This window comes from Protopterus annectens, chromosome 6.part1, assembly GCF_019279795.1.
Source record: "Protopterus annectens isolate FY-2018-M chromosome 6.part1, PAN1.0, whole genome shotgun sequence".
Lineage (NCBI taxonomy): Eukaryota > Metazoa > Chordata > Ceratodontiformes > Protopteridae > Protopterus > Protopterus annectens.
In genome coordinates, this window is record NC_056738.1 from 34,554,096 (window position 1) to 34,581,451 (window position 27,356).

At 42.7% G+C, this 27,356-nt stretch overlaps 1 protein-coding gene across 1 annotated transcript in view; it reads right to left on the reverse strand.

Annotated features, from left to right (window-relative positions):
• The window catches only part of CAD (carbamoyl-phosphate synthetase 2, aspartate transcarbamylase, and dihydroorotase), a gene marked incomplete in the record, with an annotated part of 2,299,829 nt that extends 2,272,858 nt beyond the window's left edge, over positions 1–26,971 (reverse strand). The window contains 1 exon segment of the mRNA XM_044075466.1: positions 26,562–26,971. Within this exon segment, the coding sequence (XP_043931401.1) occupies positions 26,562–26,649 (88 nt within the window).
• Positions 26,972–27,356: the final 385 nt, after the last annotated feature.

Consider the following 27,356-nt stretch of genomic DNA (forward strand, 5'->3'; position numbering starts at 1 on the left):
ACATAGGGGTTTATATTTAAACTGGTGAGCATATCTATAATGAACACGTAGGGTATTGTATAGAAGCCTTTGCAAGGTCCAGCTACGCTGAGTGGACCACATTGCCCTCATCAATGACCTTAATGACCGTTTCAAATGAGTCAAACATGTTTAGGGGCAGGATCTGCACTTAAGAAAGCCACACTGGGTAGGGTCCGGTGTCAGTAGGTCCCCAATATCTTTGTGTCTGCGGTACATGCTGATCCTTTCCATAGCTGTGCAGACAGAGCTTCAGGATTCTGGGGTGGTAGTTTTCAGTATCCATTAAGGCAACACCTTTGTTGAGAAGGACCACTGTTGTACACTGCCCTTTGGGTACATATCCTGTAGTAAGGCCGACACTGAGCAGTAGTGTGATTTGGCATTCCATTCTTCTTGGAGTCCATGTTGGACTCAGCCCAGGACACCATCTCATACCATTGCTGCTGTGCGTTTTGCTTTGTAGATGTTGGCCATTACCTCAGCATCGGCAACGTCAGGGGGCCAGCAGTCTGCTGGGAGAGATATTTTGCATTCTGGGGGGGGGGGGGGGGGGTTGCACTGCACCTGTCAGGATGTATGATGGCAATGCGTGTGTGTGTGTGTGTGTTTGGTATGTTGTTTGTAATATTTGTGTGACTCCGAGCATATCTGTGAATCCCCAACATGGTTCCTACCATCAGTTGTGGAAGCTTTGGGATTATCCTTAGTGTCCTATACAATTTGTATCTTCATAGGTTCATACTAGGGCTATCCACCCTAGGGCATTTGTAAGCCTAGCCAGAGTGTGTGTGGCTTTCGCCACCCCTTGCTATGTGAATATTATGGCCATTTATGATTTGCTTTGCTGTGCCTCTGTCTGGAAGTGACACAGTGAAGACCCCCAGTGTAACTATCATCCATCCACTTGGCAAGGTTCCTGTTGAGTGTCAGTGAGGGGCTCTGCCTAACATGGAGTGGGATTCTGTTCCAGGGTGTGGGGAGCCTCTGGGTTATGTATCTGTCCCTCCAGCACATCCTATTTCATTATGTGTTGAGGTTGACATCTCTCCCTCTCACAGCTCCGATGGCTTTGAGTTTTCTGGGGTGGAGCATGTCCAGGCCAACACAAATGGACTCTGGCTGAAAGTTTGCAGACGATTGCAAGTTGGGAGCCATAATCAACTCCCCAAGTGATGTTGACATCCTGAAGAATGGCCTCACCGAGACCAACGACTGGTTTCAGAACCATGGCCTTAAGCTCAATGCCAAAAAATAATAAAAAGAAAGGCACAGTAATCCAGCAGTTGTATCAAAGTCTTTAATCCACACCAAACACGGAAGGTAAAGAAACAAGACTCCACACATAAAATATATAACGTCGCAACAAATATCCTAACGTTTTCGTCAATAAACTTCAGAATAAAATAACCCTAACCCTAAAAGGTCTATCCTATATATACATGGTGTTTAAAAATATCCAATAGCTTCATCCAACTAATTAGATACAATTAAATAAATAAATAAATGAGTTGAATAGCATTAAAGTGTGAGAGGGAAGAAATAATACACTGTAAAATTACATATATTGTTAAAATCACTTACAAATATGTAAAAAATTTATAACATAAGCATATATGTAAAAAAAAATACATTAAAATTAATTCAGGTTTTAAAATGACTGAATACTATGTTTTAAAAGATTGTACAACATCACCATCTTGTGGTGAAATATCAAAATTTTATAAATATATGAATTTGGTTTTAGAATAGGGATAAGGAACACTCATACCCCATGAACATGGGTAATGAGATCATAATAAATATATTGCTCCTAATATAAAAATGTTTAAAATATATCTTGTAATTCTGCAGATCTTAATTTCAGAACAGGTTGTAAAGAAACAATTTCATTTAGACCAGGGAAACTGCTGGCGTCTAAAATTAGTTGCCACTATAACTACTTGCACTCCAACAAGCTTCACATGGCCCTCCCTTAGGGTCTAAAGGGACCACTTCTATAACAAAAAAACTGAAATTTCACTTGGTCATATACCAATGTGTGTTTGTATAAGGCATTGGGAGGGTGGCCTAATGGTTAAGGTGTTTGCCTTACAAACACAAACTGTAGGGTTTGAGTCTCACAAGGGATAACTGGCTAGGCTTAAAATGGCTCAACAAGGGCAGTTAGCCTCGTACTAATCTATGAACCCATTATTAACATTTCCTTTCCTCTTATTGTAATTGTGCTCATATAACCTTTGCCTCAGTTTTCTTTCGAGTTTTACCAATACAGAATGAGTCACATGCTTCACATACTGCAATGTATACTACAACACTGGAATTAAACTTTGCAAAACCCTTTGCGATAATAAATCTACCTCTGCTTTTCAAGAATACATCATCACCTTCCTTTATATTGCCACAATAGGGACAATTACCACACTTACATGCCCTTCTTTTATTAGTGCTGTGTAGGCCATATAGTGCAGGAGTGGCGTAGCATTGTCGCTTCACAGCAAGAGGCTCTCCGGTTCGATCTTCGGCTGGGGTGTCTTCTGTGTGGAGTCTGCATGTCCACCCTTCGGCTGGGGTGTCTTCTGTGTGGAGTCTGCATGTCCACCCTGCGGTCATGTAGGTTTTCTCCGGATGCTCCGGTTTCCTTCCATATTACCAAAGACATGCTAAAATTGGCCCTAAGCGTGAGTGCGTGCCTTTTGATGAAGGTTGGGCGCCGGGCTGGCAACTCGACACTGGGACACACAGAGCAAGAGGGAGGCGGGGGGGGACCACACAGAGCGAGAGGGAGGGGGGGGACCACACAGAGCAGCACAATGCTACCAATGTTCAGATAAATTTGAGCTGAATCTTGGTTGTTTTATGGTTAGTACATTAGAAAAGGACATTTGTATCCTTTTTCTGATGTACTGGGTTTTGATCATGTGTGTTGTCAGTATTATGAATGGTGAATGTTCAAAATGTCAAACCTATTCCATACTTTGTTGTGCACTAATTCTTCACAATGTGTTGACAGGGCTTGACACTGTGTGCCTCCATGGCCAGTAGTGCAATGGATTTGGTTGACAATGAAATCACCTGTTGCTATTCTTTCTCTGCTAAATTAGAGGTCATTCCCCTGTAATTTTACAGCTGCCAGACGGGCATTTTGCAGTGCAATTACTCTGGCCCAAGATGCAAATGGCACTAAAGTGTCTATGTATGTCAACCAAAGAGAGAATACTATACATAGGTTCATAGGTTCATACTAGGCTATCTGCCCGAGGGCATTTACAAGCCTAGCCCATCATTTTGTGGCTTACGCCACCCCTTTAGTATGGGGAACTATACCCATTATTTTGCTGTGCCTCTGTCGAGCAGTGACACTGAGGTAATCCCTGGGGTATATCTGTGATCTCCCATCCATTGGTCAAGATTTCTCTTGAACAAGGCCAGCGAGGTGCTCTGCCTCACATGTACCGGGATTTTGTTCCACAGCATAGGGAGTCTTTGGGTGATGAATCTATCCCTCCAGCACGTCCTATTAATAGCCGTGTCAAGGTTTAAGTCTCCCGCCCTTGTGGCTCTGATGAATATGCTTCACCTCAAAAAATCTAGATCCATCAAATCTGGGTTTGACATGGCCTTGTATGTTAGGCAAAGGTCACCTCTGAGCAAGCGTGCGACTGAATAGAGCTGGAGTTCTTTCAGTCGGGCAGCATAGGACAGATTTTTGAGACCCTTTATCCTTTTGGTGAGGAACTTTTGTGGCCTCTCCAGCTGCTGCAAGTGTTGGGTCAGATACATTCCGAATGGGGCATTGTACTCCATCATTGGTCTGATGAGTGATGAGTAAAGGGAGACTATGACCTCCCTTGATCTAGATGAGAATCCCTTCATGATAAGGTGGGCAATGTAGAAGGTCTTCCTAACTACTTTAGCTACATGGGTGTCGAATGACAGACCACTATCAACCTGGGTCCCCAGGTCCCTCAACTTCTTCTGTGCTCAGTGGATTGCCACCTATTTGGTAGCTAGGGGTAACCTTGTTTTCCCCGAAGGGTATGACTATGGATTTTTTGGCATTTAACTTTAGGCCGTGGCTCTGGCACCAGTTATCCGTTTCTGTGAGACCCTTCTGAAGGATATCTGTGTCAGATGTGTTTTCTACTATGGCGCCCAGTTTGCAGTCATCTGCAAACTTTGTCAGCCATAACCCTCCTGTGTTTGCTTGTACTTCGGAAAAGTAGATGCCAAACAAGAGTGGGCCCAGGACTGAGCCCTGTGGGACACCACTTGTGACAGGCTTTGAGTCTGACATGGCGCCAGCAACTCTGACCCTGTGGGTTCCGTCACTCAGCCAGTTTGCAACCCATCTTGTGATGTATGGGTTGACATTTAAGCTGATGAGTTTTTCAATGATATCCGAGTGGGGTATTGTATCGAAGGCCTTAGCCAGATCGAGGTAGGCTGTATGGACTGCCTTTCCCTCATCAATGGCTTTGGTGACTGTTTCGAAAAAGTCAACCAAGTTTAAAAGGCATGATCTGCCTCTGACAAAGCCAAACTGGGTTGGATCCAAAGTCTGCAAATTCCTTATGTCTTTATTTATGATGTCCATTATGATCCTCTCCATGGCTTTGCAGATAAGGCTTGTCAAGCTAATGGGCCGGTAATTTCCAGGGTCGGTGGAGGCACCGCCTTTGTGAAGTGGTACCACAGTTGCACTGCGCCACTCCTGGAGTGCGTATCCAGAGGTAAGACTTTGATTAAACAGCTGTCCTAGCTGTGGGTTTAATTCCTCATTGAGTTCATGGAGCACACAGCCGGGGACACCATCAGGTCCCATGGATGCTGTGTTTTTTGCTTTGGAGAGAGCAGTTCTCACTTGGGCTGGAGATGTTTGGGGGCTGCATTCGTTTGGTATAGATATCTCTCTTTTGGGGGAGTTTGCACTGAACCTGTCAGCCAGTATGTTGGCAATGTCTGTAGGATCAGTAATCTTCACATCATTTTGAACTAGCTCTGAGCATATCTGGGAGTTTCCTCCCAGGTTTCTAACATAGCTAAAGAAGGCCTTATGATTGTCTTTTGAGTCTTTAGCTATTTTTCTCTCGAAATTTGCTTTGGATGATTTTATGAGAGCTCTTAGTTTTTTACTTTTAGTGATCAAGGGTGTCTTACCTTTTAAGGATTTTGCTCTATCTTGTAGTAGCTTCCTCCTTTTGTTGTAGAGTTTGTTTATGGCTGGGGTCCACCAGACTGACGCTTGCCTTTGGTACAAAGAGTCTTTGTTTTGCTTGGGATTGCCTTATCCATGCAGTCCTGCAGGTGCTGGTAGAAGGCATTTGTAAGTGATTCAGCGGCTTGAGTACTGTTTTCCGCCGCTCGGGGCCTTAAAGGAGACCACACTAGTCTTTAGAAGTGTGAAGTCGGCTTTTGAGAAGTTCTTTACTGTGGTCTTTTTTATTTCAGGTAGGGGTGGGATGAGGACCTCCAGCGAGATTAGTTTGTGGTCTGATCTCACCAGTGAGGGGTACACCTCCGGTGTTGAACATTGTGCTCCCATGTTCGTGATGATGAGATCAAGTATGTTATCTCCTCTTGTGGGGATGGTGACTAGTTGTTCCATGGCATTTGAGTTTATGAATTCCAGGAACTTTTGGGCTAGGGTGTTTGGGCTTGAGTAGTGTTCCCAGTCTATATTAGGGTAACTGAAGTCACCTAGTATGATGGTGTTTGGTGATACATTTATCCCCTCTAGTGTTTTCAGGAAGGCCATGTGAGGGTCCTGAGTTTGTGAGGGTGGCCTGTAACATGCTACAATTTGCAGAGCAGTCTTGCCTATGGTTAATTGCACCTGGATGGTCTCCGATGCATCGTGCGTTGCCACCAGTCTTGAGGTGTGGGTGTCCTTGATGAATATGGATACGCCCCCCCCTTTCTTGGTATTGTCCGGATTTTGGGGCGGAACGCATGATATGAGGTAAAACCTGATAGCGCTGGGGTGCTCTCAGGAGCCTTGAACCAGGTTTCTGTCACAGCACAGACATCGATGTTCTCCATACTGAGAAGGGCCTCGAGTGCGTGCATTTTGAGATTTAGACTTCTGGCATTGAGCAGCATTACCCTTAGTTTTTCCTTTTTGTGTTCTAGGGTGGTAGGTTTAGAATTTGAGCCTTGCCTAAAAAGGCACTATGGGGTGGCAAGAGCCTTTGCCAATATCCGAATCCCAGGGTGACAGGTGCAAGCCGTCCCTTGAAGCAGCGTGGCTTGTCCAGCATGTCATCCCAGGCAGACAGACACTGGATCCCCTTTGAATGACACCAGTGTTTAAGCCAATTGTTAAAGCTGATCATCTTATCTCTGTATTGTGGCATCATTCTTGGTGAAGGTAGGATACTGCTCAAGGTCAGGGTCATACCTGCCTGGGCTACATAATCAGAGAGCTCCTCAATGTCTCTTTTCATGTAGTCCAAGGAGTGCGTCTCAGGTCATTTACACCAGCGTGGACAATGACTGAGTCATATTTGTACCTGCTGTTGAGAGACCTGAGTGCTTGCGTTATGTGGCGGATTCTAGCGCCCGACAGGCAGCTTACTGTGACCTTCTCCTTACTCAGTCTGGTGAGCGGGACGTCAGTGTGTCTGACTATGGAGTCACCAATGACTAGTGTGTCTGGCATTGTGTTTGGCCTTAAGGGCTGTGACTGTTTGACACTGACTGTGAGGTCTGTGTTGCAGGTGTTGTGTTCTGAGGTGGTGGTTGTTTGGGTGTCTGCTTTGGTGGCCTCTGCTGTTTTGGTAGATTTTTGATCAGAGCCTCCGTGTATGTCTTTGTGTGTTTATGTGTAGGATTTGAGGTTGTAATGGTACTATGTGAGACTGGGTCTATAGTGTGTGTGGTAACCTTCTCCTCCTGACTGGTCTTGCCAGTCCTATGTTGAGAGAGCTCAGCCTCCAGTTTGGCCGTATAGTTGCATCTCTCGCATGTATTTGTGTTGTGGGAGGAGGAGAAGGTTGTCTGTGTACATGAGGCAATTGTAACATTGCCTCAATATTCCCAGGTTCACCAGCTGAGCAGGAGAGGACACTAGCAACTGATCCCTCGACATGCTAGAAGGAATAGACAAAAACTTTAAAAAGATTCTGGGGACGTGGGTGACCGAGAAATGGGGGTTGCCTTTTTGGGGTACTATCTATGACAAGAGTGCCGTATCAAGGTAATAAGTACTGTAGGAGCAAGTGCTACGTTTAACAGATAGAGAATAGTCTACTTGGAGTCAAGTAGAGATGATCTTTTAATTATAGGATACGCTGATTAGATCAGTAGTATAGTTCGAGGAAGGTAGTTTTAAGGAAAATTTGAAGAGTGGACTTTAGGTAGCCGAATAGTTTAAACCTGCTTAACCGGCTGCCCTAGTGTGCAACGGTAGCAACTCAGCTAAAGCGTGCTTTATAGCAGGGGCTGGAAAAGACAGGAAATGACCCAAAATGGCCAATAAACTACAAGTTACTGCCTTAAACCACTCCTCTGAGGACAAATGAAGGAGTTATGGAAATGACCCTAGTGGCCAATAAAACTACAGTTTCAAGTCAGTAACCACCTCTACGGGGGGCAGGGAAGCTGCTCAATGTTAGTCACTGCCACTGATGAACACAGAGACCCTCCTTCAGCCCAAGCAAAAATGGCCTCACAGAAACTTTCAAACAGTTCAGGAACAGCAAGCCTGTAACTGAACTTTAACTCTCAGAAAAGTGGGAAAAAAGCAAGATTTTTTTTTGTTTTGTTTTTTACAGAGATAGCAGAGGTTCACAAGTAATATCAAGTTATAACAGTGCAGTAAATAACCCCACACAAGAGTGCTAGGTCAAGGACAGAAAATATGCAAGTTTTAAGAAAAAAACGATTTAAAATAGAAGAGACATTTTCTTAGCTTCACACACACAAGCATGAAAGAAGCACCAATCAAATAGCCAATCAGTAAACTAAAACAGGCAGACATGATTAGCAGTATGTGCAATTTCCTCTGCTACACATGCCATCTTTTCAAGCTTTATGAACCACACTACATTAAAAATATCCATCATGTCTTCTTTCTCAGCCATTTTCTTAAAAGTGCATGCTAGGTTCTACGACACTTTCCCTTGCATGGCATATTCAAAGCCTTTCAATGAACAGCTGCAATCGTTTTTGTGCTCTATAAAGATGATGCCTACAGAACTGCATGCAGTACTCAAGATGAGAAGTTACCAACTCAGTTTTAAGGGGGGGGGACATTACCATTGGTAAAGCTTCTTCATGTACAGCAGAAGCTCCCTTGGTCTTTGAACCTGTAAATAGTATTACACGAAGACAGTTAAAGGTTAAATGATCAGCGAGGCCTGTATAAGCCTATGCAAGTACCCCAGTTATATCCTGCAAGTTTGTGTGCCTTAGAGGTTACTTTAAAGAATACATGTAAAATAGGGCAAGATTTACAGGCCGCCTCTGTCCAATATAAACATAGGTGCTACACCAGAAGTATACTTCTGATTTCTCTATTCACGGAGCTGAAAAAGAACAGGGAAATTATCTGCTTCATGTGGATGGAAAGCCTGTTGGAGAAGGGGATATACAAAAGGTCAGAGTGGGATCCAAGGATGTCTTTTATGCCAGACAAATTGGTTCTCAACAGTCTGTAGCAGACAGTACACAGAGGGCTTTGGAGGCAATCTGCAAAGGGTATGCTATTTTATACCCTGTATTCTTTTTGCGAGGAACTTCTGTGGACAAAGTCTAGTTTGTACTTCCCCGACCAGGCACATGCAACAAAGGAGGGTATTGTACCAAATGATGGGCTTGATGACAGCTGAACAAAGTGGAACAATTGATGTCTTGGGTCTACATGCCACACCCTTTACTTATAAGTTGAGCAAAACAGAGTGATTTCCTTACTATATTAGTAACCTGGCTTTCGACCAATGTGTGCATCTACATACATACTCAAATCCCTAACTACTAGTTCTACTCTTAAGGGTGTCTTATAAGAATAAATCGGCATGGGTGCGGTCGTCGGGGGGGGGGGGTTGCCTTCAAATTTTGACAAGTTCAGTTAAGAAGTCTGCCTCAAAATATTTTTCTAAATGTTACAGGGTTAGTCAGAGTCACTGAGCTGATTTTTTTAATGAAGGAGACAGATGTCCTTTATGGTTCACTGTTGCAGTCATGACTGTAGGGTTCTTCCTGCCAGCAGCAGCCCCCGATCAGCCAGAGTCCCAAAGTCTGGATTGGGCATCAGCCGAGGTCACTTTTATCCTGACGTCAATGCGCCAGAAGGTATAAAGACCTCAGCTGACGCCATTTCCCCAGTCTTTCTTGCCACGCGGTGCCCTTTGCAGTTCACCGATGCTGGTCGGCCTGTTCCTGTTTGTTTTTGGATTTAATCCAGGGATTTTCGTTTTATAAAAGATAAGTACCCCGTTGGGGAGGTCTTTTTCTTGCTCCAGTCAGATGTCAAAGTTAATAATTGTATTTCTTGTGGGAAGCAAATACCTCACAGAGATTTTCACTCTTACTGTATTCCCTGCCTGGGTCCTGACCACGACATTGCTAATTGTGTGTTTTGTGCTAGATTTAATCAGCGTACTATTAGGCGTAGATATAACTTTGCCTTTTACTATTTTGGAAAAAGGTTTTTATAACATGTCTTCGGATTCTTTACCGGCTTCTGGGGTGTGTAAGAGGCGCAAGGATGCAGTCAGGCCTCCAAGGTCCACAGCAAAGGATGTTACTCAGTTATTGCCAGTTGCTGGTTCGTCGGTAGTCAGTGAGGTGCCTTTGCAGCCCCTGTCGTCCACCTCTTTTGAACCAATTGCCTGTACCAACTCCGGTGTGGAGTTGATGGGGTCTTCAGAATTGCCAGGGACTGGACCTTCGGATACTGCTCCCTCAGTTGGGTCCGGAGCCGGTAGGCAGGTACCGGCTTCTGAGAGAGTTCAGGCCTTTGCAGCTTCCTGTAAATGTGGATTCAGTTTTACATTCAAAGACAAAGTCTAAGACTCCAGCTAAAGTGAAATGGCAAGCACAGGCACCTTTTTTTATCAGGGTCCTAGGCCTCAGAGGCAGATGCTTCGGATGGCTGAAGATCCGAACTATGACTAAGGGGTTCACATCCCCCTCCTGACAAGAAGCCTAGATTATATTACAGTCCGATTATGATTCTTCAGGCCAAATTTGTTTCTTCTGCTTCTTCCCTTTAGCAGGATTATTCTTTTCCTCCTTATGAGGATTCTGATGTTGAAGATTCCTTTCCTTCAGCCTCTCCTCCTGAGGATTATTCTTTTGGTGAAACTTTGCAATGATATGAGGGTGCATTTTCACTGGGAAGGGCAGGAATTCTCTGAATCCAAGAAAAGGCTTAGGGATTTTCCTCTTCTCCCACAGCATAGGCCTCTGGCTATTCCCCCTGTATTGGACATTGTAGATTATGTTTTTTCAGAAGCTTCTCTCTCTCCTGATTCTTTTCCCCCTGCTCCGGTCAAACCTGATAGGTATTATAGGGTTCCAGATTCTCACAAGTTTCTTTTTAAGAATCTTTCACCTGATCCGGAAACAATTTCTCAGGGTCCTAAGGGTGTTAAAGTGGCCTCTGCTAAAAATCTTATTCCCTCCGACAGAGAGTCCAGGGCTTTGGAGAGATGGGGTAAAAAAGTTTATATTTCTGCTACATGTCTATTAGGGCTTTGAACTGTCAATTTCATATGCTGAAGTATCAGTAATACCTTTAGTCTGTATTTAAACAAAAGATGTCAGCTGTTTCTATTGGTGCAGATAATCAGGAGTTACAGGATTTATTGCATGCAATTGAACAGGTGGGTAAGCATACCCTGCATTGTGGTTTTGATTCTTTGGAAGCTTCTTGTAGGGCTGCAACAACTGGTGCAGTTATTAGAAGACATGCTTGGTTAAAGGAACAAAGCTTGCCGGATCAGGTTAAAGCCAAACTTTTAGATGCCCCTTTGCAGCACGATGTTCTGTTCAGGTTCAAAGCTGAAAAGAAAATGGAGGACAAAGCCAAATCTATGCAGACGGTTAAGGATTTTCTACAGGTGCAACCTCCTAGATTTAGCAGACACTGGCCAGCTAAACCTTGGTCCTTTCTGGGCTCGGACAGTTCTCAGAGAGGCAGATTCAGGCATTCTAGAGGTAGTGGACAGTCACAGACCCATTTTAGGAATAGGCAGTGGAGTGCCCCCTCTCCCAATGGAGGTGAAGAAGTCTCAACCCTACCAAACAGTCTTTATGACTCTCCCTTTCTGGTTCTAGGGGCTCCTCTCCTGGAAGCACCTCTGGAAGGAAGGATTTCTCTTTATCAAAATTGGAGCCACATAACCTGGGACAAATGGGTTCTGGACAGTCTCAAGAGGTTACAGATTTAATTTCCACCACTTGCCAAAACCAAACGGCTGGCCAGATCTGCCAAATCATCAGTGGGCAGAGGCACAACGGCAGGTTCAGTCCCTCCTGGCTATGAGGGCCATAGAATTGGTACCAAATTTAGAAATAGGGCAAGGTTTTTATTCCAGACTTCCTGGTTCCCAAAAAAAGGAAAATTCGTGGAGATCAATCCTGGACCTTTCTGTACTAAACACCTTCCTAGATATACCAAAATTCAAGATGCTCACTTTGCAGCAGCTGTCTATGTTGGGCAAGAACGCTTGGATGGTGACTTTGGACTTAAGAGAAGCTTACCTGCATATTCCTACAAGGCAAGAGTCCAGAAGGTATCTGCGTTTCGAAGCATTACCAGTTCTCTGTGCTGCCCTTTGCCTTATCTACTGCGCGCAGGGTCTTTACAAAGTGCCTGGCACCAGTAATGGCATTTTGCAGACAGAAGGGGATTCAACTATACCCTTATCTGGACGACTGTCTTATTCACACGGCCGACAAAGACACACTACTTCGGCATCTAGCTTTGGGTTACATGGCTTCCTACATTTTGCTAATACCATATGCAATACTGCATATGAGGAAACTGCAGTGGTACCTCAAGAGTGTATGGTCTCAGCATTACCACAGTTTGGAAACAGTGATCATGATTTTGCCTAGTCTCCAGCAAGAGTTTCTTTGGTGGGCCGCAGCCTGTCTACAGAACAAGGGGAAGCCTTTTTGTCCTCCACCGACCAACCAAGTTCCGACAACGGATGCTTCAGATTATGCCTGGGGAGCCCACATGTACGGGAGATGCCTTCAGGGTGTTTGGACAAAGGAGCAAACACACCTGCACATAAATTTGAAGGAGATGCTAGCTGTACAGAATGCCTGATAGCCTTCAAGGACCTTCTTCTACCAGGACAATTGTTGATACAGACAACACTACAGTGATGTGGTACATAAACAAGCAGGGGCCTCTCACTCTCACCCCGTTCTGGTATTCCACTCTGATGAACTTGGTTCAGGAGCCTCCCTGGATTCTGCCTCACATCCCTCATCTATTGTCTCAACTGGACGGCCGGATACTGCACAGTCATGTCAAAACTCTGAATCTAGCTGCCTGGCAGATCCAGGGTCTGTAAACACCTCTGCCCTTTCCAAACAAGTATTGGATGTAATCCTTGAAGCTAGAAGGCCCAACACTAGAAAATCTTATGCAGGTAAATAGAAAAGATTTTGCTCCTGGAATCAAGTCCAGGGTGGTGATTCTGCTGTTCCGAACAGTCCTCGGATTTTACAGTATCAGACAGAGTTGTTACATACCTATCTTACATATCTTTTTCGTCTGTTAAGCTTCATGCTTCTGCTATTTCTGCACATTACGATACGGATTCTCCATTTTTTTCTCATCCATTACTTAAACAATTTCTTAGAGGGACTAAGAATATTCGGCTCCCTATGAGGGCTCCTGTTCCCACTTGGGATCTTAATTATGTTTTGGAGAAATTAACCTAGTCTCCTTTTGAACCTGCAGCTTCCACGGATTTGAAATTTTTGTCTTGGAAAACTGCTTTTCTTTTCGCTATTACCTCTGCTAGAAGAATTTCGGAATTGCAAGCACTCACGGCTGTGGAACCCTTCCTTATTTTTCATCAGGACAGGGTATCTCTATGGACTAATCCCACCTTTATGCCCAAGGTGGTTTCGGCAGTGGCCTTGAATCAGTCTATTCATTTGCCTACCTTTTATCCTAATCTGCAAAGTGAGGAAGAAAGTCTTTTGCACTCTTTAGACGTGCACAGGTAGCTTCATTTATACCTGGACAGGACCAAGATATTCCGGAAATCTGATCAGTTGTCGCTTATGCTCCTACTGTTCAAGGGAAAGCAATCACTAAGCAAACTATTTCCAAGTGGATTGCCCATTGTATCAAGTTCTGTTACTCTTATCATGGCAATCCAGTTCCTGTTAATGTTAGGACTCATTCTACCCAGGCTACTGCTACTTCAGCAGCTTTTCTTTGTGGGGTTCCTACCAAGGATATTTTGGAGGCTGCTACTTTGAGTTCTGTACATACTTTTTCGAAGCATTACAACCTCCCTCTCTATTCTAAAATCAAGGGCTGGTTTTGCAAGGTTTTGTGACCGCTCCCTCCATTTCTCCGCCAGCCACCCTTTCTTAGCTTTGGGACTCAACCCTTCAGTCAGGACTGCAACAGTGAACCACGAAGGACATAGTACAGTTGTGTACTCTTACCATAAAATGTAGATGTTAGAGTGTGTTCACTGTTGCAGTCTGGGTTACCCTCCCTCCTACCCCCCCCCCTTTTGTTTTTTCTTCGAGTATTATCTGTAATGAGGCATTTTGGCTGATGAGGTTTTGGGCATGGTTTCTTTTTTTAACCTTTTCTTTCTGGGAACCTGACATCTGGGGCAAGAAAAACTGGGGAAATTGCATCAGCTGAGGTCTTTATACCTTCCGGCGCATTGACGTCAGGATAAAAGCGACCTCAGCTGATGCCTGAACCAGACTTTGGGACTCTGGCCGATCGGGGGCTGCTGCTGGCAGGAAGAACCCTACAGTCATGACTGCAACAGTGAACACACTCTAACATCTACATTTATGTAAGAGTACACAACTGTACTTTTTATTATTGGACCTTAACAGAGGAGATTACACTGGTGGGAATACAGCACTCACATATTTGTGAATACCAGCTCAAATATGTCTGCACTTCTAGTGGGACTATGAACTATTTGATTCAAGCTATTTATGTTTACAAACTTAAGGAATCTCTGGGCATGTAAGTTTGGGGTCATGTTAAGTATCACACAAGGAATGCTGAGAACAAATCACTTTATAACGCAAAGCTTTCGGGAATAACCCTTTCTCAATACTGAATACATATATAGACAAAGCAACTGCTTTTATACAAGCCTAGTAGTCATGTGACTGCAACCAAAGTCACATGACTAATTCAAATGTGCATTTAAAAATTCTTTAAAAAAACATTGATACTTTTAACTATAAAATTGCATTGCTTGAACGTAAGGTCGGTTCATATAAACGTTTTCAGTGGCAGAGGTTCAGCTTCTCTGCATACCTTAAAATGGGGATAGTCCCTCGTGGACTAAGAATATTGAAAATGCCATCTTATGGAAATGTGTATCCTGAACTCCTCAAAAGGTGGCAGCAAATGAATTTGAAGCTGAGTTTAGACTATATGTCACTAATGAATGAATACTTTGTCTGTTGAACAAGATTTGAAGACTGAGATTATTAAATTAGATGAAGAGCTGAAATCTCTCACATGTTTCTCAGAGATGTTACTTAAATACAACCATCTATTCAGTAAATTTCGTGAATTAGATGACAAACTTGAGTTAGTTAAAAAAAGAAAACTTTCGAGACATTAATGACTTCAGATTGGGTCATATCTTCTCTTGGCCCAGGAATGACCCAAGAGAATCAACTCCGGAAGTGTCTAATAAAAATTACAATGTAAAAACTTTTGTTGGTACTTCTATTAGGGCGCTAGATGTATTTCAGCCTTCTGATTCAAATCTGACTGTTGGCGCTAATTCTATGCAAAAGGACACTGTCACTTTAATTCCTACTGAAGTTATAACCACCGCCCCTTCTAATAATGTTAACGCTGACGCCGTAATGGCGTCCGCTATGGACACTTCATCAACTGCTGCCTTGAATTCAGCATCGGATGTGCAGCAAGTTAACAAGAAAACGCACCAGTCGACTTTAAACTTTATAGAGAAACGGTTTCAACTAGAGAAACCGGAACGTGTGCAGGACTCTTTAAACAAAAGGGAACCGGCATTCACGAAGCAAGAGACTACCTCAATGAAACGCAAGCACGACAGTCCGTTGAGACAGGGCAAGAATGCCCGCAAGTAGTAAGAGGCGTTTTAAACCTCTCATCTTTTGTTTTAAATGATTCCCATGTGTCCCTTCTCTCGAAGGGATTGAGTTTCATACCTATGGCTAATTTAGACTTAGTTGGTGTTATTACTGATTTGAAAATTTTTGTGAGGAATTTAAATCTGAAAATTTTGTTCAATGCCAGTACTGCTTTTAGTAATACTCTTAGAAAACGTAGCATCTTTATACCTGTGAATGCACCCATTACTACTGCCTTCTGTAATGTCTGTGAAGCTGATTTTAGACAAGTTTAATATTTATGATAAAACGTTTACTTATAACTTAACTTATGAGCAACATCTTGCCTTGCAGAATCTTAAAAGGAATAATAACATCATTATTAAACAGGCAGATAAGGGTGGCAGTATTGTGATCATGGATAGAGTTTGTTATAATTTATCAATGGAGAAGTTACTAATGGACCATCTGTCCTTCAAAAAAATCAGTTTGTTGGATGTCAAGAAGCATATTACTGATGTTAATCTACATATATATGATATGCAGTTTAATAATAATATTAGTCTAGAATTATCTAACTTTTTTTCTGTACCATGTCCTTCTACACCTCAGTTATATGGACTTCCCAAAATACACAAGTGTTTGTTAGACCCTCCCATGAGACCCATTGTTTCTGGCAATGGGTGGGTAACCGAACCTGTTTCGGTTTACCTTCAGAAACAATTGTTTCCCTTTTTAGATAAATGCAATTATGTTATAAAAGATACTGGTGATTTTCTTCTCAAACTTTCAAATTGGTATTACAGTGAACCACGGAATTTAAATGACTTTCTATTTGTTACCTTAGACATTGTGTCATTGTTCACTGTTATCCCTAATCTGTATGGCATAGAGTCCATTAGGAAGTTTTTGACTGCTGAAAAATCATTATTATGTGATTCTATTCAAAACATGTGTCAATTGTTGGACTTAGTGCTTAGCCATAATGTTTTTATCTTTAATCAACAACCGTACTTGCAGGTCAGCGGGGTTGCCATGGGCACCCCCGTGGCCAATACATATGCAAACCTTGTACTACATCAGTGGGAATTGGATAATTTGCATGATGGTAAAAACTTTTTCGATACACGTGTTGTGTTCTATCAACGTTTTGTTGAGGATTGTTTCTTGATTTGGAATGGATCTAGGGATAGTCTAGAAGAATACCTTGTACACTTGAATAACACAACATCCTTTTTAAAGTTTAAATCGACTATTACTAGTAAAGAGGCTTCCTTTCTTGATGTTAATATTTTTTCTAAGGATGGATCTTTGGGTACCTCTGTTTTTAAGAAGGAGACATGTGTGTAGATATGTACATGCGGATAGCATGCATGCCCCACATGTTTTTCGAGGTGTGATTAAGTCTCAATTTATCAGAGTGAGTAGACTTAACACAGATGATATTATTTTTAATGAACAGCTAAATGATACATTTAAGGACTTTGTTGATTGTGGCTATGCAGTGACTACTTTGAATGAGATGAAGGATCAGGTGTCTACTAATAGACATTCATTGTACGCCCCATACTTTAGGAATTATTATTCTACAAACTCTGATACTATGATAAATCAAGCTGCAAGTTCTGATGTGCAAAGGTTTAGATATGTGACTGGTTTTGCAAGTAAGGTCTCTCTTGTTAAGCGTACAATCTATAAGTATTGGCATCTCCTGAACTTACAAAATTGCTAGGTGACTAGCCATTTTTTTAGTTTTAGAAATATGAAAAGCCTTAAAAGTATGTTATGTTATAAAGACTTTCGCCCCTCTTTAAATTTGTCTTTTGACAGACCCATTTGTTCTACATCTAATTTTGGCACTTCTGCATGTCACAACTGCTCCTGTTGTTCTGACTTGGTCACATTTGTGGAATCTAATAGTTACGTGCACACGATTACACATTATACATATAAATTTTCTGTAAAAGCTACTTGTACTACTACCAATGTGGTTTACATGGCATCATGTTCTGTATGTCCTGCATACTACATTGGTAAGACTACACGTAGACTTAAGGACAGGATTATTGAGCACAAGTCGGAAATCAGGAGACAGTGTACCCAGAATGCCTTGTTTAAACACATTGAGACTTATGGAGACCGACATACATTTAGATTTAGGGTTATTGATTTGGTGGTTCCCTCAATTAGATGTGGTGATATCAACAATTTTCTTGAAACTAAAGAATATCAGTGGATAGTACGTTTAGGAGCTGACAGTTCCCCTGGCATTAACAGCACAGTGAGCATTAAACCTATTCTTATTGGATTACAACGTAATATGAAATTATATTTTTATAAGCTTAATGCATATGATTATGTTTACATATTTATGTAAATAAGTGTATATTGTGTGTGTGTGTATATACATATGTTTTTATAATTTCTAACATTTTTAGAATTTCTATTAAATGCATACATATATATATATATATATATATATATATATATATATATATATATATATATATATATAGGTATTTTTGGAAATATATATATGTGTTTTTTTATTTATACTGCTTTGAAATGTGATTATATATATATATATATATATATATATATATATATATATATATATATATATATATATGTGTAGCTCTTTTTAAAAATGTTCTTTTCAACAATGTTTTTTTAAAGAATTTTTAAATGCACATTTGAATTAGTCATGTGACTTTGGCTGCAGTCACATGACTACTAGGCTTGTATAAAAGCAGTTGCTTTGTCTATATATGTATTCAGTATTGAGAAAGGGTTATTCCCGAAAGCTCTGCGTTATAAAGTGATTTGTTCTCAGCATTCCTTGTGTGATTTTTGGATCTCTTTGCAGTTTGTCCTTCTACCATTAGTCATGTTAAGTATCCCAGTTTACAGTGGTGTAGTTGAAGTCACCCATGAATAAGGTAATGAGATGAATGGTGAGGGCCTCCAGCAAGTACAAGATATGGGTTTCTTAGGTCAAAGGATGACCAGAAGCTTGCAAGGATATGACATGGAACTCTGCCTATGGAAATCTGGATAGAGAAGCTCAAGCACATTGGCATGTTTGACTTGTCTTTAGGACTGTTTTTGCCGATATAGATAGCGACACCCCTAACAGTACAGTACATAAGTCTGATGCTGCACTGCCAGGGTGCTGTCAGCGGCTTTGACCCGCACAGATGTATCCATTCTCTAGAATGACAAGAGCCTGGAGACAGCAGATTTTGTTTACTGGGCAGTAAAACCTTTAGATTTCCTTGGGTTGGTTTTGCTATGTGGGAAGATGTCGGTTTGGCATGCAAAAAAAAAAAAAAAATTCTATGGAGGAGGGCAACATTTTAGCCAAAATTCAAAAGCCTAGAGCAAACAGATGCAGACCATCTTTGGCAGAGCAATGTGGTCTGCTGTCCATATCCTCCACTGTAACAAATATTGTATACCTTCAGAAGAAGGACACCAAAAACTAAACCAATTATTGAAGCCAATCATCTTCTGCTCGTATTGTGATATCCTTGAAGGTAGAATGCTACTCAATGCCAGGGACATACCACCCTAGTGCACACAGTCCAAGAGCTCTATAACGTCTCTCTTCATATAGTCAAGGGGGTAAATCACAGGCCATTTATACCCATCTGGACTATGAATGTTATACTGGTGTTTGTGGTCCAACTTATTGAGTGTTGAGTGGGGAAAACAATGATTCTCTCCTTATCCAACTTGGCAAGTGGGACAGTTGGATGTCTCACAATGAAGTCTGTTATGGATTAAAATACTGGGTAGTGTGTTGGCTTGCCTCATGATCTTTGTAGCTGAGGGTACAAAGGGTGTGGGTGTATGTGTTGGGGGTTTTGGTAGAGTGCTATTGAGGTTGCTGAGGATTCCTTTTGCAGGGCAAATGTCTAGGAGGTCTCAAGTTTATGAAGGTTGATTTTAAATGACACAACATATGTTAGTCTATGGGCTGGGTCAGTACTGTGGGTGGTGGGTGTAATGCTTACGCTACAAACAACCTGACTGTTATTGTGTGTGTGTGCGTGTGTGTGATGGTATTGCCTTCAATGACACTGTGTAATCATACCTCACACACTGTATACATTTTTCCAAGGATTAGTTGTCAGTGAACCTGAGACAACTCCTACACTGACTCAGGATGTCCACAGCTGCCAAGCTGGTGGTGGAGAAACTGGTAAAGTGCCCATCCATGGTTTTAGTTCTTTTTTTTAGGTGAACTACAAAAGGGTGGCAAAGTACGCTAATTTGGGTGCTGTGAAAAACTACAACAGTACTTCTTTGCACACAAAGCTGCTCTTTGCAAAACAGAGTTCTGGATAAAGTTAGAGAAGTTTTACAAGTGTCTGTGTCTATACAAGAGATTGCTAAAGGTCACTACTAGATGATAAAAAGTAGAATTTATAGGCTCAAAAGTGACTAAACCAACTAAAATGCCCTTTGACCAATGAAACAATCTCACTAACTTGGACAGTCCAGAAAAGCTTTTTACACACACTAAAGTGATTTCAACGCACACTAACAGCAGCTAGACCAAGGAAAAGCTAATACACTTTAGACTGGTGAAATTATTTGAAAATGCAGCAGCAGTATTCAGAAATAGCTTAGAAAAGTGCAATATTTCAATTTAAAACAAACTGTGTGGCAACTACTTGATAATCTGACACCACCTTGTTATACCATGTCTGATATTATCAGCACTACACAAAGTATATTTTTGCCTTGGGAAAGTATTTTTAATCTAATACTTCGTACTAGTAAATATCACAAACTACTACTTTAGTTTTACCAAAGTTAGTTTTCACCCCCTCCCCTGCCACCCTTTCAGCTATAGATGCACTCTGTAAACTGAAAATATGTGCAGCTTTTACCCCAGGGACTCTGCTGAAAAGGGGTTATTAACTTATCCCAGTAAACAAATACTAAGTCAAGGACAACTTTGACTGCCTCCACTGACCAGCAAGTCCCACTCCAACCTTCTGTGATAACCCACTTTCTCCCTTCCTGTACCCATGAATACTCCACAACACAATGAACATCTTCTCCTTTCACAGCAGATTACTTATGTCAAAGACCCACATTAAGACGGCACAGTGTGGGCCAAAGTTTGACAATCATAACCCATCACCCATGACAGCCATTATTTTGTTATACCTTAATGTACTTACTGATTAGGGACTCCCTTGAGTACAATGCATCCTCCAGCACCTCACCTAAGTGTCATGTTTAATCATAGCCTCGCCTCAGGCTTCGTGCCCACTGAGTGGTGCACAGCTACAGTTATCCCACTCCACAAGGGGGGATCCACCTTGGATCCTGGAACTACCGCCCCATCAGTCTGATGAGCCTGATCTGCAAGGCCATGGATCTTATAAAACAGACATTGGCAACCTTCAAACACTGGACCCCACCCAGTTTGGGTTCGTGAAGGGCAGATCTCGTCTCCTGAACCCGATTAACTTCTTTGAATCGGGCTCCAGAGCTGTGGAGGAGGGTAAGGCAGTCCCACACAGCCTATCTGGACCTCACCAAGGCCTTCGACACCTCTGGAATCATAGATAAATTTACTAAGCTGGCCATTAATCTCTAGGTCACTCGATGGGTTGCCAACTGGCTTACTGACAGAACCCAAAGTAGCAGACTCCAAATCCAGCTCCAGACAAGTGGAGTGCCTCAGGGTTCAGTCCTGGGACCGCTCTTGTTTGGCATCTACTTCTCTGAAGTACAGGCCAACACTAAGGGACTCTGGCTAACAAAAGTTCACAGATAACTGCAAACTGTGATCAATTATTGAATCCCCAAATGTTGTGGATATCCTACAAAAGGGCCTTACAGAAACAGATGCTTGGTGCCAGAGCCATGGGCTCAAGCTCAATGCCAAGAAATGCATAGTTATCCCCTTTGGGAAAAAACATGTACCCGTGAATTACCACATAGGCGGCAGTACACTAAATACCGAAAGTGTAATAAGAGACTTAGGGACACAGTTGGAAAGTGGTCTTGCCTTAGATAACCACATAGTCAGGAAATTCAGTCAGGAAATTCTATGTGACACACCTCATCACCAAGGACTTTTCATCCAGAAAAAGGGAGGTCATTGTCCCACTGTACTCATCCCTCATTAGACCCATTATAGAATACAACACCCTGTTTGGTATGTACCTCACAAGACATCTGCAACTGGAAAGGCCGCAGAAATACCTTACTAAAAGAATCACAGGCCTAAAGTAGGTGCCCTATGCTGACAGTCTAAAAAAACGCCAGCTATACTCTGTCAAATACAGTCTACTCATAGGTGATCTCTGCGTAACATACAAGGCCATATCAAACAGAGCTGTTGGACATGCTACACTTAAAGAAATCCCAATCCCTCAGAGTGACACACTCCAGGGATCTAAACCTTGGCATCAGAATGAACAAAACATGCTGGAGGGATAGGTTCCTGACCCAGAGACTCCCCAGACTCTGGAATAGACTGCCCATACATGTCAAGCAGAGCACCTCTTTGACCATCTCTTCAAAAGGGACCTTGACGACTGGATGAGAGATGGGAAATTCACATAGGTAGGTATTAGGCTATCTGCCCAAGGGCATTTATAAGCCTAGCCAGAGTGTGTCGGCTTTCACTACCCCTTTGATTAATTAACTGTGTCTCTGTCAAGCAGAGCCAATGAAGTGATCCCAGAGGTGTATTTTCTGTTACCCATCCACTAGTCAAGGTTTCTCTTGAAGAATGTTAGTGAGGGGCTCTGCCTAATGTAGATAGGAATTTTGTTCCATGCATGGGGAGTCTCTGCGACAGGAATCTATCCCTCCAGCATATTCTATTTATTGTTGTGGCGAGGTTTAGCTCACTAGAGCGCGTGGCTCACAGTGACTTGTATTTCTTGAGGTGGAGCATGTCCATCCACTCGTCAAGGTTTCTCTTGAAGAATGTTAGTGAGGGGCTCTGCCTAATGTAGATAGGAATTTTGTTCCATGCATGGGGAGTCTCTGCGACAGGAATCTATCCCTCCAGCATATTCTATTTATTGTTGTGGCGAGGTTTAGCTCACTAGAGCGCGTGGCTCACAGTGACTTGTATTTCTTGAGGTGGAGCATGTCCATCAATTCTGAGTTGGACATAGCTTTGTAAGTCAGAGATCACCTCTGAGTAAGCAATATGCCACGGAGTACAGCTTGAGTTTTCAGTCGGTCTGCAGAGTTTTGAGGCCAGTAATCCTCTTGGGGTGGTACTTTTGTGGTCTTTCCAGCTGTTGGAAGTGTCTTGTGAGGTACACCCCAAATGGGGCATCATACTCTATGATGGGTCTGATGAGTGATGAGTAGAGGGGCACTATAACCTCCATCTCTAGATGCGAACCCTTAAGTAATCAGATAGGATTTCCCAACTACTTTGGCAATATGATTGCCAAAGGAGAGATTACCATCTACCTGGGTCCCCAGATCTCTTATTACCTCTTCTGTATTAAGGGGGCTGCCACCTATGTGGTGGTCTGTGGGGGTTTTGTTTTTCCCCAAATGGGATGACTATGCATTTTTGGCATTTAGCTTGAGACCATGACTGACACCTGGTGTCAGTCTCAGGCAGGCCTTTTTGGAGATGTCCGTGTCAGCGGAGAGTCGATTATGGCTCCCAGTTTGCAGTCATCGGTGAACTTTGGTAGCCCTAGTCCTCCTGTGTTTGCCTGTACTTCTGAGAAGTATATGCCGAACAGTAGGAGTCCCAGGACCGAGCCTTGCAGGACACCACTTGTGACTGATTTAGAGTCGGACCTGGAGCCTGCTATTCTTACCGCATGAGTTCTGTCTGTAAGCCAGTTGGCAACCCATCTTGTGACGTAGGGGGTTATGTTCAGGCTGGTGAGTTTTTCTATAACACCCGAGTAAGCAATGGTGTTGAACACCTTGGGAAGGTCAAGGTAGGCTGTGTGAGCCACCTTTCCCTCATCTATGGACTTGGTGACTTGTCTCAAAGAAGGCAACCAGGTTTAGTAGGCATGATCTACCCTTAAAGCCGAACTGGCTGGATCAGGTCAAGTGTTTGGAGGTTTCCAACATCTTTGTTAATGAGTTCCATGATGATGCGTTCAATAGCCTTGCAAACCAGGCTAGTCAGGCTTAGTTACCGGGGTCAGTTGTGGCCCCTCCTTTGTGGAGCGGAATAACAGTTGCTGTGCACTATCCTATGGGCACATAGCCTGTGGAGAGGCTGAGGTTGAACAGCTTGTTTAGGTGGGGGGTTAGTTTGTTCTGTAGTTCGTGCAAGATGTATCCTGGGACACCATCTGGCCCCATTGACACTTTTTGGCTTTTGAAGGGGCTGTTTTTACCTCTGCCTAATTTCTGGGACACTACACTTTTCCAGTATTGTTGGGGGCCCTTTTGGAGGCGAGACGAAGTTTGCACTGAATCTGCCAGGATGTTGGCAATATCAGTAGGTTCAGTATATTTTGTGCTGTTTTGCACTAGCTCAGAGCATATCTGTGAGTTGCCACTTAAATTCTTGACATAGCTAAAGAAAGATTTGTGGTCATCTTTTGAATCCTTGGCTATTTTTCTTTCGAAGTTAGCCTTGCATGATGTTATGAGAGACCTTAGTTTCTTACTGATAGTGATCAGGGATGTCTTTCCTTCTTGGGATTTGCTTTTTTTCTGAACTAGTTTCCTCCTTTTATTGTATAACCTGTTTATGGCAGGGGTCCACCAGACTGGTTTCCTTCGCTTAGGGGAGTGGGTCTTGGTTTTGCTAGGGATGGCACGATCCATGCATCCTTGTAGATGCGCAGAGTGCATTTGTAAAGGATTCTGCATCTTGGGCAGCATTATCCTTTATCGTGGGGGCTCTGTCTTAAGTAAGGTGCAATTTGCTTGGTTTCCTTGGTTGAGGGGTGGTGGTGTGGACACCCAGAGCGATTAGTTTATGGTCTGATCTAACCAGTGACAGGTCGATCTCCGGTGCGGAACACCTGTCGCCCATGGTGGTGATGACCAGATCCGCTATGTTTTCACCTCTGGTAGGGAGTTTACCAGCTGATCCAGGGTGTTTGAGTTGATAAATTCCAGGAAGCGCCGAGCCTGGGAGTTTGTACTCAAGTAGCTTTCCCAGTTAATGGTCAGGTAATTGAAATCGCCCAGTATCAGGGTGCTCGATAGGACCTTCATGTTTTCCAGGACCTTCATGTTTTCCAGCATCTCCAGAAAGGCAGAGTGGTGGTCCTGGGTTATGGAGGGTGATCTGTAGCAGGCCACAATCTGCATTGCAGACTTGCCCAATGTTAGTTGCACATGCATGATCTCAAGAGGTATCATGCTGCGCCACTAACCGGGAGGTGTAGGCATCCTTGATGAATATGGATACACCCCCTCCTTCTGTGTTTCAGTGTGTGTTCTGTGGCCGAAATTTGTGGTATGAGTTGTAGCCCAGTAGTGCTGGAGTGCTCTCTGGAGCCTTGAACCAGGTTTCAGTAACTGCACAGATGTCAATGTTCGCCATACTGAGGAGTGCTTCGAACGCATGCATTTTGAAATTTAAACTCCTGGCGTTGAGTGGCATAACCCACATTTTTTTATTTGTGCTGTTTATGGAGGTGGGTTTGACTTTTGAACGTTGCCTAAAAAAGGCACTATGGGGGCAGCAAGAGCCTTGGCCAGTATTCGAAAGCCTAGGGGTGACAGGTGCAAGCAGTCTCTTGCGAAGCACCGCGGCTTGTCGAGTATGTCATCCCAGGCTGACAGACACTGAATCCCCTTTGAATGACACCAGAAGCTTAGCCAATTGTTGAAATAGATCATTTTTTTTCTTTATACTGAGGTATCATTCTTGGTAAGGGCAGGATGCTACTCTGGGTCAGGGTCATACCCGCCTGGGCTACATGATCAGAGAGCTCTTCCATGTCTCTTTTCATGTAGTCCAGGGAGGTACATCTCAGGTCATTCACACCAACATGAACAATAACAAAGTCATGTTTGTACTTGTTCTGGAGTGACCAGAGTTTTATGTGGCAGATTCTGGCTCCCGACAGGCAGCCAACAGTAACCTTCTCCTTGTCCAGCCTAGTGAGACGGACGTCACATCAGTTGCGTTGCTAGACAGGGGTTCAGAGAAGTAAATATTGTGGGAAGAAATAGCCAGAGAATTACTATGGCTATGCTTGTAGAGGCCCTAGGACCGATAGGTTCATAGGTTGGTACTAGGCTATATATATGGTCACTACCAAAGATACCACTGAATGCCTACTAGGCTACAATGACTTTCAGCCTTTAGATGGGGCATTTTTGTGGCGAGTAAACCCCCCTACAACCATCATCACTGGAGGAAAAAAAGCTCCAGGTCTCAATCTAACATTCAGAGTATCTTATAAACCCTGGGTCACCACCATATCACAAAGGTGAACAAAGCCATCTTAAAGTTTCAGTAATATGCAAGAACTTGTTATAAACCCAAACTGCAACAGGGACCATCTTTCTAAACCGTTTTAGACTAAACGTATCCTGTAAATAAAAAATAATAGGTTTTATCAACTGAACGAATATGCAAACTCTCCACCACACTCAAGTTATGACAAAACAAAACTTGCACACAACGAAGTTACGACAGCATAGCATCTGACAACTTTAGGAGACACTGTGGGTGCACACAATTGTTTAGGTACTGGGTTGAGAAGAGATGCGCACACACCACCACCGAGTTGCAGTCATTTCTCCAATTCATTCTTAATAGGACGGTATGTTATGCATCCCTCCACACACCAGTCTACTGCTACATCCTCATTCAACGTAAAAGCTGAGAAGTAATCCAGATCGCTAAAAGACACGTGAAGTTCAACCAAAGTTTTTAAAATTACAAATAATTGACAAAAGCCTGTCAGCTACACTTCCAGTAAAGGTCAATTAACAAACGGTTTATGAATACACTGACAAAAAAAAAAAAAAGACAAACAACAAATCAAACCTAATGATACACATTATCAAACGATGCTCATTTTTAGCAAAAGTGACAGACTATGCACTACAACAAGTTTTTAAGCGGGTCTCCACACCCCTCCCCCACTGTCATAGACATTCCAAGGATTACACCGGCACATAAAAGTGCAACAAGGTAAAGACAACGCACTCGAGTGTTTACCAAGCATGTCTGGAAACTCTTCACGTTACTTACAACTAATGGACCCGATAAAAAATATAATCGGTGCTAAAGGCTCTATCCCACCTTTAGTAGAACCACTTACCCACTTCACCCGATACTGAATTCATGGCTCCAAAACGTCTTCCCTTAAAAACAGTACCATCTTCCAGAATTAATGAGGCCACCATCATCTACTAAGATGTAAAACTTCTGGGATACAACACTGCCGAGATCCGATGAGAAAGATAATGCACAATGAAAAGACTGCAGGGCCCGTTTAGTCTTTTTTCCCCACGTGAAGCACACGCCACTGAATTAAACTGAAGCTACTCAGAAGAAGACGTAATACTGTTACAGGTAGTCAGTATCTATTAATTGGAAACCAGAAATACAATGGCGTATTAAGCCACACATGGGCTCCCAACTACCGATCTTCACCAACTCGAGCCTACTAGGAATGCAAAAGTACACCAAAACCACTTCAACAACAGCTACCCATTACACAAGATAACAACAACGCTCCACCTTCTTTCAGGCTACAGGATGCTTTTTATCCGCCATGTGATGTCACCACGCAAGCGAAAAGAGTACACAGCTGCAATTATTGGGAGTGTAGGTTATCATACTTAAAAATATATTTGGGCAAGAGTGGTACCTGTACATGTTTGGCTTGGATTGCAAAGAAACCTGGAACGTGTCAAATTTCTTGTCATTTTCCAGAAATAAGTATTTTTTTAATCACAGCGGAAAGTCACGATTCTATATCTAAAACACTTTATTGTGATATGAAGCAACTTTCTGTAACAATTAGCATTTTGGAAATTAAGTGTCCTTTTCAGTTGTTGACGTCAACTGTTATGCAAAATCCTTTGTTCGTGTAAAATAAACAAACAAATTA